This window comes from Drosophila persimilis, unplaced genomic scaffold (assembly GCF_003286085.1).
Source record: "Drosophila persimilis strain 14011-0111.01,24,50 unplaced genomic scaffold, DperRS2 tig00000002-arrow-pilon, whole genome shotgun sequence".
NCBI lineage: Eukaryota > Metazoa > Arthropoda > Insecta > Diptera > Drosophilidae > Drosophila > Drosophila persimilis.
Window position 1 is genome coordinate 14626256 of NW_020825289.1, and position 18689 is coordinate 14644944.

The 18689-nt window shown below is 51.7% G+C and overlaps 1 protein-coding gene across 2 annotated transcripts; it reads right to left on the reverse strand.

The window, feature by feature from the left end:
- Window positions 1-320: 320 nt before the first annotated feature.
- On the reverse strand, window positions 321-18605 carry LOC6592856. Of its 2 annotated transcripts, XR_003408550.1 has the most exons (12): window positions 18053-18605; window positions 11716-12118; window positions 6320-6390; window positions 5951-6048; window positions 4507-5888; window positions 4002-4445; window positions 3372-3944; window positions 3094-3310; window positions 2798-3018; window positions 2560-2729; window positions 2104-2442; window positions 1476-1539 (listed from the first exon to the last, which is right to left on the reverse strand). XR_003408550.1 is itself a non-coding variant. In XM_026987013.1 (11 exons), exons 2-11 carry the CDS (start codon window positions 11912-11914, stop codon window positions 865-867), a joined length of 4050 nt encoding a protein of 1349 aa, XP_026842814.1. In that variant the 5' UTR covers window positions 11915-12118; window positions 18053-18603; the 3' UTR covers window positions 321-864. The 2 variants fall into 2 exon arrangements, 1 of the variants encoding a protein (XP_026842814.1); XM_026987013.1 differs by lacking the exon at window positions 2104-2442 and having other exon boundaries at window positions 321-1539; window positions 18053-18603.
- Between the last annotated feature and the right edge of the window lie 84 nt (window positions 18606-18689).

Consider the following 18689-nt stretch of genomic DNA (forward strand, 5'->3'; position numbering starts at 1 on the left):
GCAGGTTTTTATAAGTCACGTTGCCCAACTCAAATGTGGTCCACGACAGGCAATGGGTACCGTGGAAACGGCAAACAGGCTTTCTTAAAAATGTACTACAAAAATATGATGATGCGTGGAGTGGATTTCGAATATTCGGTGTCCCTTGTGGGCCGATCTGTGCGTGTCGTGACTTCCTGTTATCAGAAAAATATGCTTGATTCTTGACTGGAATCCTTGAATCAACGATCCAGTATATTTTCGCCCCCATATCTGCTTCTGATTGGGAAGGTCCTAGCCATCGAAGGTTACATTCATGTTTTCAACAACAGATCTTGGCGTATTTTTTGTACTTAACTTTATTTAAATGTACTTAATGCATATATTTAATTTGATTAAATACAGTGACTATTTTTCTTTGCACATTTAAGAGAAGACAATGCGGAAACATTCTGAATGCACGTCAGAGTACCTAATTACAATGCTGGATTTGCTTGAATAATTTGTGCGTTGTGGTGTGGTGTTTGTTTAGACCATTAATATCTATGCAAAATATTTACAATTCACTAAATTGTGGATCATGCGTTGTGCGTTAATTGTAAAGCTTGCGCACCTGGAAACGCCATCCTGGGGAGCGTATCGCCATCTGTATCGGCCGGTCCCGTCCCCCCAAGCGCTTGCAGTGGAACTGCTTTATGGCAAAATCGAAACGATATAGAGCACTAGAGGGAGAGTGGTTAAAGAAGGGCATGGGCATGGCGTCCGTACGGAACAGAGACAGACCAGACCAGACCAGACCATTGAGGGGAGGGGACAGACAGAAGTGAAGAACCTAAAACGAGCTTTAAAATAAATCGTTACGAGTGGGGCACCTCTACGGCAGGATTAGTTCTTCGGATCCTTGTTGTAGTCCACATAGACGCGAACCACTTCTCCGGAGTACTTGCGTTGGGAGGGCATGAAGTAGAAGTCGGGTGTGTCGGAGCCACCGTTCTGGCGGGGATCATCGCGCGAACGATCGTAGCCCGAGTCCCGGTCACGCTCCTGGCGGGGACGTCGCTCCTCTTCCCGCTCTCTGTCCCGGCTGCCCTGGCGGGCGGCGCGACGATCGTGGGTGTAATAGCCCGACGGCTGCATACTGGTCGCGTTCTGTTGGTAGTGGTGCGCCTGTCGGGGCAGGGAGTAGGCCCGCTCGGCGTAGGAGCTGCGAGAATAGGCCGCAGGTGCGCCTCCAGTGCTGCTCTCTTGCGTGGCCATCTGGCGACCATTCGACGAGCGGCTGCCGTTCCCGTTCCCATTGCCATTGCCATTTCCATGGCTACCCTTGCCCTGGCCATTGGTGCTCTCGTAGTACATCTGGGACTTGCTGGTGGGCGAGTGGGACATGGGCAGCGTGGTCTGCTGGCTGCTGCTGGTGGACTGGTTGCGGTGGCGCGCCTTCTCCTTGCCCGCTGTGCTGGCGCTGGTCATGTGCTTCTCCTCCGTCTCGCCGTAGGGGTCGAAGGCGTAGTTTGTGTTCGAGGCGAACTCCTTCCAGGGCGAGTTCTGGATGAGTTTCTCCTGCAATCACAAATTGGTATCAGCATGATTATGGCTCATTTCGAACTCTCGGCGCCCAACCAGTCAGCATTTGGTATGGCAAGCAATATGTCCCCGATTGAAGGAACTCTAATCTGGTCCCAGGAGATGTGCCTTGTGCCGCCAGCGTTTACGTTTACCCCGCAATCTCATTCGTGTAACAAAGGAACAGTCGTGTTAATAGCAGTCGGAAGGATTAGGGTGATGGACAGCAAAGAGTTCTACAAAAGGTTCCAATCGAAGTTATGGAGAACTTTGGAGTATGCAGCATATATCAAATGCCGACTGGTCAAGAGAACCGACTGGTCAAGATCACGCACAGATATTAGACGATTAGCGATGTGTGTGTGGAAAATTAGAAAATACTTAGAAACCCTGGAAACACATAAATATTGTAGGTTAAAGAGACAGATAGATGTCTACAGGCGATGTACAGAGAAGACAGAAGGCAGTTGGGGATTGGATTGTGTTAGCGGGTGACGTGTTAATGCAACAACAACAGAAATAGAAACAGATACTCGTAGGAGAAATTGCAATGTCAATTACCAATTCAGTTCTAGATACTCGTAAGATTTTGATAAACGCAAACAGCTGGCAAATGGTACACGATCGAAGGAGGCTTCCGCGTGGACTCTAAGTGTAGGATGGGATTCTGTGATCCTTAAAGGCACTTAAGGCAGCTGAGTAGCTGAGCTTTGTAGCTGATGTCTGGGTTCGAAGGATGATCGGGCAGTGGGTGTGACAGTGACATGTATGGATTTCTGATCTGAATGTGTGGTTCTTGCTTGGCGGTATCGAGTCTTATAGATCGCTAGAGGGCTGGTAGTAGCGCTGATGCTGTCGCTGTTGGTACATGCGCCACTCCTCGGGTATAACGTAAACCAGCTTGGAACGACACGGTACAATGGATATAAACATTATTAGCTCTGTGAGGACTCGACTCCACGCCACGCCCAATGCCAACTCGATGGGGGTTACCTCCTGTCGGGGCTACCACCTTACCTTGGTGTTCTTGCTCTTGCGTGACGTCTTCCAAATAGTGCAGAAGGCCTGGATCAAAGCGATGAGCACCAGGGCCGCAATCAGACCGAGGACTATGTACAAACGCGTCTCGGAAAGGTCGAAGAAGGAGAGCAGTGTCTCCTTGGCGTTTGTTTCGGTGGTGCTCTTGTCTACGGGAGAAGTGCAATGTGTTAAACGAGGGCTAGCTGATGAGGGATGAGTTTCGATCGGAGCTTACATTCCAGCGCCTCAAAGTCGAGATACTGGGGGTCCACAGTCAGAGAGCCCACGCGGCCGGTGGCTATCTGATCCTGTAACGCCGCGCGGATCACATCGGCGTTCTTCTGGGCGGCTCCTTCGCCACTCTTCTCCACCGTGTTGTTGTCCAGCTCATGCATCTTTTCCACATCTGCCTTGTCGAACATAGCCTGCACCTTGGCGACCATCGTGCTGCCCTCCCTGAAAAACGGTTTGGACAATCAGAGAACCTGCCTCACAGGATGGGCTGGGGGGGGAGGGAGATGGTGTACGTACTTTTCAAAGCCCAGAATCTCCGTCTTGTAGTATCCGGGAAGGGGACTCAAGATGCCGTTAAAGGAGTCCGAGATGGTGGCAGCCAGGTTGTTGAACTCCACGGTCCCCGCCTTGGGTGCTTCATAGGACTCGCCCAGGTTCATCAGCTTCACGCCGACGGCGTAGACTAGGCGGCTGGGTGCCGGCGTACTAGTGCCAACAAACACAGCCTCCAGTTCTGCAAAGAGCCAATAATTGTAGAAATATCTTTGAAGGGGGATTCCGCGAGGGCTACTCACCTTTGCCACAGGACTTGATGCACACGCGGCGCGAGGAGACCGGCGGCACCTGCTCGTGCTTTCGGATCTTCTTGTTGACCACGTTGAAGGCGCCCCCTAGGACGGGGAAGAACAGATAGAGGCAGTGGTCGTCTGTGAAGGACAGATCCTGCTCGTCGTTGCTGACGCGCTTCCGGTTGAACTCCAGGATCGTGACGCCCTTGTCGATACGCCCCGAGGCGTTGTAGATGTCCTGGCGATCGTCCAGCTTGGGCGGGGCGTAGCCCAGCACCCACGTGTCCATGAGGAAGGGTCGACCGTTGCGCTTGTCCACCCAGCCGATGATGGCGTCGGTCTGCGACATGCGCTGATCCTCGCTGAAGCCGATGCCCGTCCAGGTCTCCGTGTTCGACGTCTCAATGTGCCAGCGCATCTCGTCGCCGCGCCCGACAGTCGACCAGGCGGCGTAGTACTCGCAGGTGTGCTCCTGGGGCGAGCAGTTGGACGGATACTTCCAGTGGCCGTAGCAATCGTTGTCCAGCACATTCGTGGTCAGGTCATTCCTGTCCGCACTAGCGTCTGCTTTCTCTTTCTCTGCAAGGAAATGGGGCATGAGACGGCTTCAAAGGGTGGGTTCAGGGGATTGCTCACCAAAGAAGTTGATCTGCGTGAATCCGCGCTGCATCTTGTGGCCGTGGTACTTCAGCTCGTCCGGCTGGTAGAAGTCCTTCACGCTGGAGGACTGGGTCTCCAGCCCAGAGGCTGGTACGTGCACATAGCTTCCCGGCTCCTGGCCCTTGGCCCAGATCACGTGGGTCAGCGCATCGTCCAGGGTGTGGTCCGTGGGCTCCGTGGCCACCAGTTTCTTTCGGAATATGATCGTGGTCACGCCGTTCTCTTCGAAGCCAGTGCCCAGGGCCAGGTTCGACTTTCCGCCGTAGAACTCATCGCTGCGCGGCGTCGATCGGTCCCGCGTGTAGTAGTCTCCCACCCGACTGGCCATGCCACGTGCCGCTCCAATCACAATGTCCGTGCAGTCCATGGGATTGAAGTCGTGAATCGGCGTGTACGGGTTCAAGCGGTACTTGGGCGATTCTACAAATAAGGATGGTATCTCTAGACTGAACTCTTGGGCTCTATCTGTATCAATGCTTACCTGTCGCCTCACGGCGGCTGCGCTGTGCATTGCTGCTGACACGGTAGGAGACGCTTGTGGCGACAGAAGTGACTCCGTCCACCTGGTCATAGTCTCCGGCAACTCGTTTGGTCTTTGAACTCTGGGCCGCAGGCTCACTCTTCGGTTCCGCTTCCGGTTCGCTTGTAGGCTCTGGTTCACTAGTGGGTTCCGGTGCGCTCTTGGGTTCCGGTTCGCTGGTAGGCTCTGGTTCACTCTTCGGCTCCGGTTCACTCTTCGGCTCCGGTTCACTCTTCGGCTCTGGTTCACTCTTCGGCTCTGGCTCACTCTTAGGTTCTGGCTCACTCTTCGGCTCTGGCTCACTCTTCGGCTCAGGTTCGCTCTGCGGCTCAGGGACGCTCTTCGGCTCAGGGATGCTCTTCGGCTCAGGTTCGCTCTTAGGTTCACTCTTAGGTTCTGGCTCACCCTTAGGTTCAGGTTCGCTTTTAGGTTCTGGTTCGCTCTTCGGCTCGGGCTCACTCTTCGGCTCAGGCTCACTCTTCGGCTCAGGTTCACTCTTCGGCTCAGGCTCGCTCTTCGGTTCTGGTTCGCTCTTCGGCTCAGGCTCGCTCTTCGGCTCAGGCTCACTCTTCGGCTCAGGTTCGCTCTTCGGCTCAGGCTCGCTCTTCGGTTCAGGCTCACTCTTAGGCTCTGGCTCACTTTTAGGCTCAGGTTCACTCTTCGGCTCTGGTTCACTCTTGGGCTCTGGTTCGCTCTTAGGTTCCGGTTCGCTCTTGGGCTCTGGTTCGCTCTTAGGTTCCGGTTCGCTCTTCGGTTCCAGAGTCGTGGTCAAGTCCCCGATGTCCCGTATGAGCGGGAAGTTCTTGCACTCCGGGGTAAGGCCACGCGGGCGCCATCCAAGACCCACCCAGGAGCTGCCGTTCACCTTAAGAACCACCTCGATCTCCTTCTGATCCTCCAGGAGGCGCCAGTAGACATGGTAGTCGGCCGAGAGCTCCTTCTTGGTGTAGGAGGAGAGGTCGAGGTCGGTGCTCTTGTAGGGCGATCGCTTGTTGCACCCCAGCCCGAACCAGCCGAAGTTGCAGTAGCACTGACGGCGGGGCAGCGAGGTGCCGCCGAGGTCGATGCACTTTCCCTGGACGCCGCAGTCGGAGTCGGCGGCGCACTCATCCCGATACTGGCATTGGGCTCCGTAAAAGTTCTTCTCGCACTTGCAACGCGAGGGGAAGTACTTGCCGTGCCCGGAGCACGTCTCCTTGAAGTCCTTCCGCTGCTTGATGTCGACGTCGGCACACGACCAGAAACGGTAGCTGTTGGACCACTCGTCGGCCTGTCGCAGCAGCCGCAGAGTGCAGTTGAAGCACTCGAACTCCTTGGGTATGTTCACGGGATACGACTGGGCGCTGCAAGAAAAAGGAATCCCTGTCAGACAGCCGCAGGAGCGCAGAATTGATCCTCCACTTACGTGACGTCCGTGCGCACAAACTCCGAGTTGTTGACGTGCGGAGTCAGGTCGAGAACGGGCCGATCGAGGGCATCGAGCAGCTGCAGCCGAAAGCCCCCCTGAAAAGATTGCTCTACAGATTAGACCCCGTTCAGATGATCAGACGAAGCCGTGATCAGGCCAAACAATGACTGAGAACTTGTGAGCCGATCTCTCGTGCCTCAGTCACAGGTGAATCCACAATGATGGGAACCCCCCTTCCCCGCCCGGACCTCTTGACTCTCACAACTCTCGTGTGCATGTGAGGCAATCGAGTCGTCGTGCTTCTCGGCTAATTAGCCCCAGATAAGGCATTTTCTGCTCCCATTAGCAGTGGCCCCAAAAACTTACCTTGTGCGGATAGGCCAGGTGCCAGGTGACATTGAAGACGGAGCCGGACAGCAGCGAGGTGCGGATGGTGCCTGCAAGAAGGAAATCAGAGCACGATCAGAGCCATGATTACACTGATTGCAATGATTACAATGATTGCCCAACGATGTCCCAAGCAACTCCCCTCGGGGGATGGCATCGTCGCATAATTAAAGGTTTGCCGCTTAACTGGTTCTGCATTGCCAGGCATCGAGTGCAGTCTATTCAGTCATGTACCCAACGATTCCCCCACTGAGGGGCTCAGGCCCTGCCCAAGACCCGTACGCGTATCTGTCCAGACAAATTTCTGCCATATTGTTGCATAAGAGCCATGCGGTAATCGCTGACCAGCTGTGAAAAGGCTACAACCTGAAGAGGCAGACACGCCGGACCAGAAAGGTATCAATGCCCATGCCTAGTGGTCTCCTCGCACATCGTTGAACGAGTCGCTAATTGAAGCCATCAAACGTGCAGCATCAGGCGATACTCAAACCCAGACCCTGTGCAGGCTTGGAGGTGCCTAGATCTCCTCTCCGCGAAAGCGAAAGGAGGAGTGTCACTTTCCCGACATGCGGCAATTGCAATTGTCGACAAATAAGGAAGCTGAAAATTATGATTACTGCTGGCACGGCCGGAGATCGCACAGCCAGTTAGCCAAAGTCAGAGACAGAGACACAGTCGGACATGCAGCTATGGCCAGAGTCGTCCTAAATGGTTGGGAACACCATCACCAGCACCAGCACGAACACGTACCTAACGTACAAACACGAGTGACCACTTGAATCATTCAATTGGCGCTCGATGGTCGTGCAGCTGCCAGCTTGGCGGCCCAATATGGCCAGACGATGACAGCCCCAAGTCGACGGAGCCGTTTGGCTACCCTCGAGGAGGGGTACATGCAGTGCAGAGTGCCCTGGCTGCCTGCTGGGTGCTCTGCAGTCGACTCCCCAGCTGCTTGCCGATGGATAAGATGTATCCACAGCCGCAGTTGTGCGGTGATGTATCTTTTGTGGGTCAGTGGATGTTCTTTGGCAGCAAAACTCTTGATTTCTGTTGCGCAACAACGAGAACGAGCCAAAGCCTAGATCCACAGATGCACAGATGCCCAGATCTCCATTCATGTGGAAACCCTGGGGAAAATGCAAATGCAGTTCGAATCAAATTCGAGTTCGGATCATTGCATTCTTAACATTCGACTGCACCTGCGATCTGCCCCCAGCCCCCAGCCCCCCAGTCCGTGGACCACACAGCTTCGCTTCCCATTCCGCTAGCCCAGATTCCACTGGGTTTCGGTTTTCTTTTGTTTTGATATGGAAAAAAAAGCCGTCAAACCAGATCGGAAATGGGTTAAGCACATGGGAGGGCAGGGGTGGGGAGGGAGACAAGGCACAAATATATATATTCGCGGCTATCGGGAGATAAATCAAGCGGTGTTCCCATTAATAAATCGGTAAAAAAAAGAAACGAATCAAATCGGATCGGACAAATTATGCCAAAATATGGGGCGGTACCCGTCGCGTTGCTCTGCCCCGAGCGTCTATCCCCCTCCCCTCCACCAACCGCTTCCCCATTAGCCATGCACCCGAATTAGCAGGTGTTTTTCTGTTTTCTGTTTTTTGGGTGTTTCTCATGGGTCCGTTCCGATCCGATCCGTTCGAGAGGCAGTCCACAGGTCTGGTCAATATTTTATACGGTTTTTTTCCTCGTGTTTCTCGCGTCTGCTCGTACGCTTGTCATATTTCCCATGAGCAGGTCGCGAAAGTTGTTCACCTTTGCGCCACGGCATGGAGGCTGTGTTGCATGAATGTCTGTCTCCTCGTATCTATGTGTGTGTGTGTGTGTTTAGAGTATCTGTGGATCTGTGCGCTGGTTGAGCTTGAACTCGCCGACATCGTCTGGCCATTTCGAAAGTCTGTCCCCTGCCAGGCAGTGGCAGGGGCATGGGCGTCTTCTCTGGCGGAGATTCGCGTGAAATCGGTTTATAATTGATTGAAAACTCAACTAATTTGGCCCGCAAGTGGAATGCCATCGGGACGGAGGGGGATCTCTGAGAGAACCCATCATTTGTTGTGTTCTCTCCCAACACGCGAGGTTCTTGTTGGTTCTCCCCCTTTGCTTTTGGTTATGGGTGGCGACGTATTACATCATGATACTCCCCTTCTGCCCTGTGAAGAGACGAGCCTCAGAGGCGAAGAATGTTCGCTTGCATGCATTCTAATTGCATGTGCCACACAACAGAAGCAGCCGAACAGCCAAATACGGTGCACGCCTCTCACGTAGCAGCCGTGCAGCCGCAACAAAGACTTCCGCAATGCGGCTGGCGAAGGAGGAGGAGGAGGGGGAGGCACTGTGTACAGTGTGCACTGGCAAAAGGTTGACAAATAAACTCCAGCAGGCGGCTAACGAAGCGTTGCGCATGCGCCGTGGAGAGCAATAAATTTTTGCGGCATAGCAGCAGCCGAAGAAGCCGAGGAGGAAGCAGAAAGAAGCATGCCATAACATGCCATAAAATTCATTTGGCTTTGGCAACCCTGCCTGCCGCCTGCCGCTTGCCGCTTGCCACTTGCAACTTGCCACCGTTCGACGGCAAGTGGTTAGCACTTGGCCAGCTCTTGATACTCCGGATTTGCATTGGTTGCTGCTGCTGCCACTGCCTCCACTTCTGTGGTCAAGGAGTTTCGCTTTGGTTAATTGCTCGTGACGCCTGCCCCTGCCCCGGCCCCTGCCACGCCACTGTGGCAGGCACTTTGCAGTTTGTACGAGTGCTCGTATTTATGGCTGGCAGATACTACGTCTCCCAGTCAATAGATGCAGATATCCGCGGTGCTGGAGCTGCACATATTTATGGGCTCTCCATTACGATATTGCGGATACGTCGACAGGTCCGTGTCCGCGTCTGCCGCTTAAATGTCACTTCGGCACTCTCATTGATATTCTGAACGACTGTCGCAGGCCGACAGGATTTGCCTCTGAACGAGGTACAAATTATGGTATTCTAAGGGGGAACTGACATTTGCATTGAACTGATGGACTGTTGGACTGTTGGACGGATGGCTCTTCTAATTATCGACAGCCGACGATTGCCCAACCGATCCGCCGAGTGTGACACAAGAGGCGACCACAACTTGACCTCCATTCGAGGCAGAGGCAGGCAGTCAACGTAAAGTCAAGTCTCTGGGGGCCACAAAAACAAAGCAAAAGCCAGAGACAAAAGCAGTTGAAAAGAGTGTCAAACACGAACAAATTGAGATGGCAGATGGGTAATGGGTAAGGGGTAAAGGGAGGGCAGAGAGGGGGCGGCGGTGGGCAATGCAAACAAGATGCAAGAGGCGGCACAGAGGTCAAGCAGCGATAGAAAGGGCAGAAGCATCTCAACAACAGCTCCAGCAAACAACTGTAATGAGCGATGCAGATACATTTAGCTGTCACTGTCAGATACAGCCACAGATACAGATACAGATACAGTTGTTAACATTTTCGGCATGCCGTAATCGCCAAGGATGGTGGCCGGACTGTGGCTCTGGTGGTTTGGTTCCCGGCGGCTTCTGTGTGTGCCGTAATGCACAAGTGAAAGTTTCCCCACTTGCTACAGCATGTTGCATTCCACTTTGCCTTTTCTCGGCGCGCACACATGCATCATCGTCATCAAGGCAGACGGAGATGCAGCCGCAGACGCATGCAGCAGCCAAGCGGCAACCTGCTTGGCCAATTCCATTCGCGTTTGTTGCGCCGCAGGCGAAGGCAAAAGTTGTCATGCCCCGAAATGGGATAAACGTGCCGTGGACCGACCAGCGACCACCAGACAGGCCCAACTGGCGGCCCACGTTGCGTATACGCAACACGACGAGTGTGTGCGCGTACGAGTAGCCGTAATTAACGGCCAAGCCAAAGAAAATAAAATTCAGTTTCAGCTGCCAACGAAATCGAAAATTGAAAACCGAAAGACTGGCTCCCCCACACCAGATACCCTTTCCTGTGGTTCGATTAAGGGAAGGCTGTTCTGCTCTGGGATGGCTGGGAGCTCGATTCGTGGCGCATGTTTAGGCATCCCCGAAGGTGGATAGCGAAAAGGTAGGGGAAGTTTCTCCTCGCATTCAAAATATGGCAAAGAGTCTCGCACAAAAATGCCGTTCGACGGGTTATAACTTATAAGTACCCGTACTCGTAGTCGTACCGTACGTATGTACAGATATGTACCTGCTTTATAGACATATCGATGGAAATTGATTTGGCATTTTGATGCGGCACACGTGTTACCGCTGCTGCTGCTGTTGGCCCATTCGCCACTTGCCAATTACCAGAGCCAGCCATCTCTCAAGGCAATTGTCGGCTGCCGAGGGTCTATAATTGATATGCAAACAGTATAGATATATGGCCCGCACCCCCCATCCCCCTCCCCCCGTTTCCGCCTTCCCCACTGCACTGGCTAATCGTGCTCATCGCAAATCAAATGTCAAAATCGTAGGGCCCTGCGCAGGCACGGCTATGGTTGTGTTTTTTATTCGATTTTTGAAAGTGCATTTAACAAAAAATCATAATCATAATCATAATACCACTCATAATCTGTCTGGCTGTCTGCGTGGATTCCAATCCCCAGAAATTGGGTCACACACGCACACACACACGCACACAAGTGAATGGCCCCCAAAGTTGCTTCCGTCTCTTTCTCGCACTGCTGTTGCTCGCGATATGCAAATTAATTGGTAACACTTTTCAGCCGCAACAGCAACAACAAGCAGCATTGAGCAAGATGCCACCACAAACAACAACAAAAGCATAGACAGGGGCACGGGGGCATATGCAGGGGGAAGGGGTGTGGGGTGTGGGGTGTGGAGTACAAAAGTGTTATGCAAGCAAAAGCATAAGCAAAAGTGCACGTCTCTCTGCCTCTCAATTATGAATTCAACTAAACCAAACAGTGCGTTGCAAAAGTATACGTCCCTCTCTCTCTCTCTCTGATAGAATTCCAGAGGCCAAGACTTCTTCCAGCGATCTGCAGGCCAAAAAGTGTATCAGGGAGAGAGTGTGGGAAAGCCGATTGTTGAGGGCTGGCAGAAGGCTTTCCCGCAAAACAGTTTTGCAACGCACTGTACCGTACGTGCTTGACCAATGGCTACTACAACAAAGCAAAGCACAGCCGAAGCAAAGCAATAACAGGCCATAATGAGCCATACACCTATTACGATCACGGCAATCAGTTATCGATGGAATGGAATGGAGTGGAGTGGAGTGGAATGGAATGGATTGGAATGGGGGGCACGAGCACTAGCGAATGGTATTGGGAAATGGGAAATGTTACTCATCGCATGGCTGCAGCTGCGGCGAAAGAGATTCCCCGAAGTGGCAGCAAACTGCTGGAATCCAGGCCAGAGACTCACCTTTGGGCATGCCACAGGGCGCCTTCGTCCGCGAGTTGTCCAGAAAGTCCAGGTCGTACTGCCGTGCAGGCGGGTAGGTGAGCGCCACGTGTGCCTCGGCCGTCTCGAGGCAACACCAGGCGGCGGCCAGCACCAGCAGCAGCAGCACCTCCAGCGAGCGGCCCTGCGGCTGGGGATCTTTCCCCCTATTTATAGACATTTTGCGTCGGTATAATTGATTTCTTTACAATTTCTGGCGTTTGTCGGGGAGTTTCTTTTCGCATTAGCACCGCGTGTCTATTGAATTTCTTCTCTTTCTCTCTTTTGTGGAATTTTGCACGGGGATTTCGGCGGTATGTTATGTAATCGTATGATCAGCACATCTTCGGGTCCACAGCGATGGTGGGGCCGCACATTCCAGCTCCTGAAAGTGATGGAAATACTTATTAGTTTAGCCAGAGAATTGCACAATTTGGAGACGGCGATGGAGTGGGGCAGATCTGTGAAAATGATTTGTTGCAGCGCCCCGAACAATGACAAGGAAATTTCCCAGGCCCTAGTCCATTAAGAGCTTCGTTTCGCTGCAGAAAGTGTCGAAAGATACACGTTTCTCTTTTGCAGGCCCGCCCATCGATGGCCCCCCAACTCCGGGGGGGGGGGGCTAAGCTGCGTGTGAAGTGCTCAGCTCGCAGATCAATGCTCGATGGGAACGCCGCCGTCCGCCGTCCAACGCCTTTGCAGAGCAGAGAAATCGAAGGCGAAACTAATCAAAGATCCCAACGACAGCTGTCGGGCCAAACTTCAACTTGAGACAGACTCCGGCGACACTCCAACACTCCAACACTCCAACGCTCGTTAGAAAAATCCCCAGAAATATCTGGCTAATGAAATGTCATAAATAAGCAGGCCAAAACCTAATGCCAGCTACCTGCTGCTCCATGCCTCCCAGCTCTCCGCTAAATGGCGCAGAAATGGGCGTACAAATGTGGCACGGCACGGCACGGCACGGCACGGCACCCAGACAATTGTTGTTTCTTTTTTTGTTTCTGTGTGGTGGTGCCACAGTTTCGGACAGGTAAATTGCATGCTGCATGAAATGTGTGTTCTGTGGTGGCCCCCAAAGATAAATCAGCGACAATTGGTGTTAGTTGGTCTCGTTCCACTGTCCGTTCCGTCCGCTGATTGGCAAAAATGTCTTCCACTCGGCGGGAATGGGAGCGGACCAACTCTGTTGACCACTCCGCTGCTGCTCCACTTTTCCGAGTGACATCTCTTGGGCGGAGGAGAGAACTAGAAGCACAATTAAGATTTGAGGCACCAGCCAGGGCACTACTTAGCCTCCCAGTCATTGTCCGCAGAAAAACATATCTGTTCCGCAGAAAACCAGATGCTACACATGTGTTGTGGATATTTTTATAAGCGGTAAGCCGTAACGGTAGGCGACAACTTCCGAGCAAAAGCTCGACAGCCGCCTCGTCTGGTTTTGATTACTGGCCTGCTTGGCCATCGTCTGGCATTGGGAGCGGACAGCAATGACAGCGGCGACAGCCACATGGCTTGACATTGAGGCGGCCAAAGCGAAACCAAACCAAACCAAATCGAAAAGCATGTAAAAAAATGTTAATTAACACAATAAACAAAACCAAAAGCAAAACACTGCGGACGGTCGAGCAAATGAGCTAAAGTAAGGTAGAAACGCGTATCTGGAGCTGGAAGGGGCGGCTAGAACGAGCCACTTGGCCAAATGGGGAATTTTAATGCCAGTCGGCAGCATTTGGGGGCACAACAAAACATCGAGTCGAGCGCACAGCTGTACTAGTACTTCTCTGAATGGGTCTGCGTGTTGCCATCGTGAGTTGGCCAAATTCCCGCCAACGAAGAGAGGGAAGCTGTAGCTGAGACTGGGGGCCTGGGCTAAAGTGCCCAGCAATTACTCGAGCCCAATTGAGAGTCCAATTCCTTTGCATTTTCCATTAATTAGAACTGAAATGTAATTAGCAGACCAGACCAGACCAGACCAGACCCCAAGGAAACAGCAATTCAAATGCAATTCACACGCAATTAAACTGAAACTCTTAGACTCCACTCGATTCCACTCGATGGGAGAACACTTGACTTGGTTTCGCCGCAATGGGATATCGATTATGGTGCGGCATAGCTGCGGACATAAGCATTTGGCCACGCTACTCCGTCCCATGCTCCCCCCCCCCCTCCGAGACACTCCAGAGGCGAGGGACGAGTGGAAGAGTGGCAAAAATGCAGTCCAACTGGTTACGAAATACTCGAAAAGCTCATTCATGTATCGTGGATACAATTTTCAAAATACAAACACAGCCACAACAAGAGTATTCCTGTATCTGTATCTGTATCTGTATCTTTGGCTGTTTCTATGTGTACCGGAAACCGGTTACTGGCCCCAAAACAAAAATATAATCAACTATTAGTGGTATGGCGATAAATCGATGCTATCGGGGCTCTCCGGCCACTCCGACTCGGGCGTCAAGTGTAATGCCTGTGGCCGCTCCCAGTGGCAGCCCCCAACACTCCAACACTCAAACTCGAACGAGATTTCCATTTGCAGTTGGCCAAAATTAGAGAATAACAGCCCCCGAGATGGGTATAAAATTGTTGGGTAAAAGATGGGGGCTGGAAGCTGAGGATCTTTATTGCCCAATAAAATAGTAAGCTACGCGAAATATTTGCCTTTGGTAGCCCCCTTTTGACCCCGGGGCACAGAAACTTTCTCGTGAGGCCTTGTGCGGCTCTGGCTGCCAAACTGCGGAGGTGCGAAAGCCACGAGGATGGACGAGGTGGAGGTGGAGGTGCGAGTGCTGCTGCTGCTGTTTGCGGAAGGTTTCCCAACTTTAATGTCACGCACCGCACGACTCCAGAGCCGATCCCCAGTTGGCCGTCAATGATGGACAAGCATTATGTTGGCTCATTATAATTATGGCCCAGAGCTCTGGCCATGGATCGACAGTTGCTGCAAACGGTGGCAGATCAGATCGGGTGGCCGCAAGTGCTAATGCTCGTTAATCAATTTAATTTATTGAGTCGACAACTTCTTTGGCCTGCGGGCAGTGAAAGTTGCCTTGTCGCAGAGGTTTTTCATTGATTTTTCGTTTGTTTGTCTATTTCAGCTGCGATTTCGACTCGAGTGCCGTGGAGTGCCGTGGAATGCCATGGAATGCCAGGGAATGCCGCGGATGGGTGAACAGAAACTTGTCACTTTCGATGGTTTTCTATCAATTATGAAAACGATATAAACGGGGATCCGGCGATGTCTCTTTTTTCCGTTGATTACCAGACGAGTCGGGGCAGTGAAACCATCGTCTTATCTGCCTGCCGTCTTTCGCTTTCGTTCGGTGTGCCTGCTGCCCCGAACTTTCACAAGAATCCGGCAGAACGAGCTACACGGGTTTGTCGGGGATCAGGGTTAGGGCTGGGGTTAGGCCGTGGGCTCACCCTGCCGCCACCGCCGCCGCTGACAAGCAACTAAAATGTTTATTTTACTTGTCGCTTTATGGCCATTAAACTTGATCTCTAGATGTGCCCCTCCAGGCACACAATTTGTTCGTTGTACCCGCCGTAAACTCTTGCCCATAAGATCATATTTCAATCCGTCTGTCAGGCGGCAACAGCAACAGCAACAACAACAGCCACGAGATTAAATGATGGCCGTCTCGGCTGAGTGGGCTTTCGGTAATAGAAGCTCGAGGTGGGAACAGTACACATTTATTTGTTTGTCATACCAAAGGAGTGTGGGGCGGGGGGCATCGGTAAACAGCTCCACTTGATCTCGGCGTGTAAATTATATTCATAAACATTAAATCATGCCCTTCCCTTTGACGGAGTTTCATCGTGCAACTCATCTTCGGGGCTGTGGCATCAGACACACATTACAATCACAATCACAATCGCAATCGCAGTCGCAGTCGCATCCACCTGTTAATTTATTAATGAGTTGCAAAAACCTGTCCAGTCTTTACATAAATACTCGCTTGTGGCTGTGCGAGTATAGGAGGTATGCATACATAATCTGTACAGAGTTGTGGCTCAAAGGCCGTTAACGGCAAATTCCATTTCTTCAGTTCATTCATTTGTTCATGGCTGGTGGGGGGATAGCTCAACTTTCATCTAACTTTTGGCTTTTGGCTTTTGGCTCTCTTTCTATTAGTATTACAGGGTATGTGTGGACTAGCAATCGATCTGTGTCACTCGTTGTCGGGCCAGCTAAGGTCAGAGCGGACCAGAGATGGGCCTCGAATGCTTCGCGCATTGATTGCATTTGTTTTGGCTCTTTGCGTAATTGGACGCTGGCTTATGGCCGTTTACACGGACTGCTTACAAATCTACGAGGCATGGCCATGAAATGTACGCCGTCCAAATGCCAATCTCCAAAGCTCAAAGCCGAAACCAAAACGAAAGACTTAGGCAACGAACTTGGAGGCAGAAACAGCATCTCGGACTCGCACTCGCACTGGCACTCGCACTGGCACTCGTACTCGCACTCGTACGCATAAACAGAATAATAAAATATTCAGGCGGTATAAACGGTTTGGCTGACGATGGAATGCGATATGTTAATCACTCTACAGAAATATTGCGCATACGAGAGTCGAGAGTCGAGATTTGGATTGGGAATGGGATTACAAATTGATTTCTGTTCGACTCTGACAATCCCAAATGGCTTCTGAGAGGAGTCAAGATGCGCCTCAAGGTGGCACCCCGCACCCCGCACCCCGCACCTTTCCTTACAATCGTTGCTTCTCCTCACTTTGACTTCGACCGATTTCGAGGCTGCCTGCCCCCTCGCGTGTGTGTGTGTGTGTGTGTGTGTGTGTGTGAGCACTCTCAACCAGTTTGTTTTAGCCAAATGTGATGTGTGCCTGCCCGACCCTCCCTCCCCCCACAGACCATTAGAGAAACCTGCCCCGACAACGATTCTGATTCTGGTTTCGTTTGCCTTCGCGCATTCTCACTTTTTTTCTGTTCTGTTCTGTTCTCTTCTGTTTTTGTTTTTGTGTTTCTTGGCTCTTTTGTTGTTATTTTTTTGGGGCTGTACGCGGCTTATTGGTATTTTTTGTTTATCGACGGCTGGAATTTGTTAATAAAGCTTTATACGAGCGACGGTTAATACCTTTATAATGCCCCTAAATATGATATGGGGGCTATGGAGAGAGGAGAACCTGCGTGCGTGTGGTGTGGTGCGGTGTGGTCTGGTGTGGGCAGCCAGGGTACATGGATGTGGCTGTGTATGTGTATTGTTAGGCATTAGACATTAGATGTTATGTTGGTTGATGCCATCCGGTTTTGGCCTTTGCTTTTGCAGCTGGCAATGCTGCTCGGCTGCATTCCGGGCATGACTAACAACCAAGTGGCGAATGTTGCGGGTGTTGCGGGTGTCGCGGGTGAGTTATTACCCTCAAGGTCACTTCTTCTGTCTCTTCTGATCGTGGCTTGGCTTTCCACCTGCGAACAGTCTCAAGATGACGCTGCGGTTCGGGCCCAATCGATTGAAAGACCTCCACTGCTGTGCTTCAAATGCGTATCGGCCATTAGCCGGCCAGCAGTTTGTTTTGAGACAAACAGTTACTGGGCCTCATGGAAACAAAGGAGAATTAATTAGATTCCGCTGCCGGACCAGCGATGGAGAGTCAGAGGCAAAGACGCCGACTAATGAAAGCCAAGAGGTTCTTGGGATACCGATACAGGTGACTCAGAGCCAGAACGAACACTGGACTGGGGTTCGACAGCTCTCTTCTTCGCTCTGTGATTAATGGCTTTACAAAGCGCATACAAGATCTTTGCCTTTTTGGCCATTCTTTGGGACTTCGGTCGGCACCGGTTTTAGAAATGATCTCATCTCTGCTGGCATCCGCTGGCATCAGCCCACATCGATATTCGCAGAACAAACCCATCCCATCCCATCCCATCCCATCCCCCATGCTAATATGCAATAAAAATGTTGTCTGGGCCAATAATTACAAAAGTTGTGTCGTAAATTTCACTTTTTTTGCCCATGGTCTGTGGCATCTTCCGCTTGTGGCATGTGCAGGGAATTTGCAATTCCGAAATGAATGCGCATCGTCATTGCCAATTCCAGTGAGCATTTCGAAAACTCGTGAGGCATTCTACTCGTTGTACCCTGTACTAGTAGGGGCCAAGGGGGTATATTGTATTTAAATAGATTGAATATATATTTGATCTTTTCCACCGCCCAGTAGGATTTTGTGGAAGAGCCCCGTATGTCCCTGAGGGTATCCTATAGTCGTATGCACAATTAGTTTCCTCTTGTATTCCCCGGGAGAACAGGCATTCATTCCTGCGAGGCGAACGCCGAGGCACACTCACTCACCTCCGTAAGAACCACAACAAAAAGCAACGGCGAGATGTGGGCGGCGATAAGTTACGAAAAACGCAAGCAGCGCAATGTTCCAAAGAGGTGCACTGGAGTGAAAGACGCCTCAGATCCGTTCCGACTCAAAAGCTAATCAAAAGTTACAACACGCACGCGCGGCCGGAGCGGATGGGTGGGGTGGCACTGGAGGTGGAGGTGGAGGTGGACTCCGACACACGATCAAAGTTGCGCGGCACTTTTTATTATTATTAACGTTTATTTTTGTGCAGATGATGATGCACACGGCTTGTACGCCCACACAGAGCAGAGTAGTGCGGTTGTGTGTGTGTGAGTGATGTGTTAATCAATCAACGATCGCGGATCGATAGTAAAAATTATTTGTTACATTGATTTTGTATATTTTTGTTGGTTTATTTACTGCAACGGCAGGTACGTGACTTGCCTTACACTTGCACAATAACCGCAAATCGGAATAATCCACGCTTCGGCAGCGACCGAACCGAACCGACACCGACAAAAAGAAAAACAGACAGAAAAATAAAAGTAACAGAAGAAAACTTAAGCGCACCACACGTCTGCACCTGAGGCCCGATAAAAACAGAAAGCTGCCCCTGCTTGTGCTCGCAATCGAAAT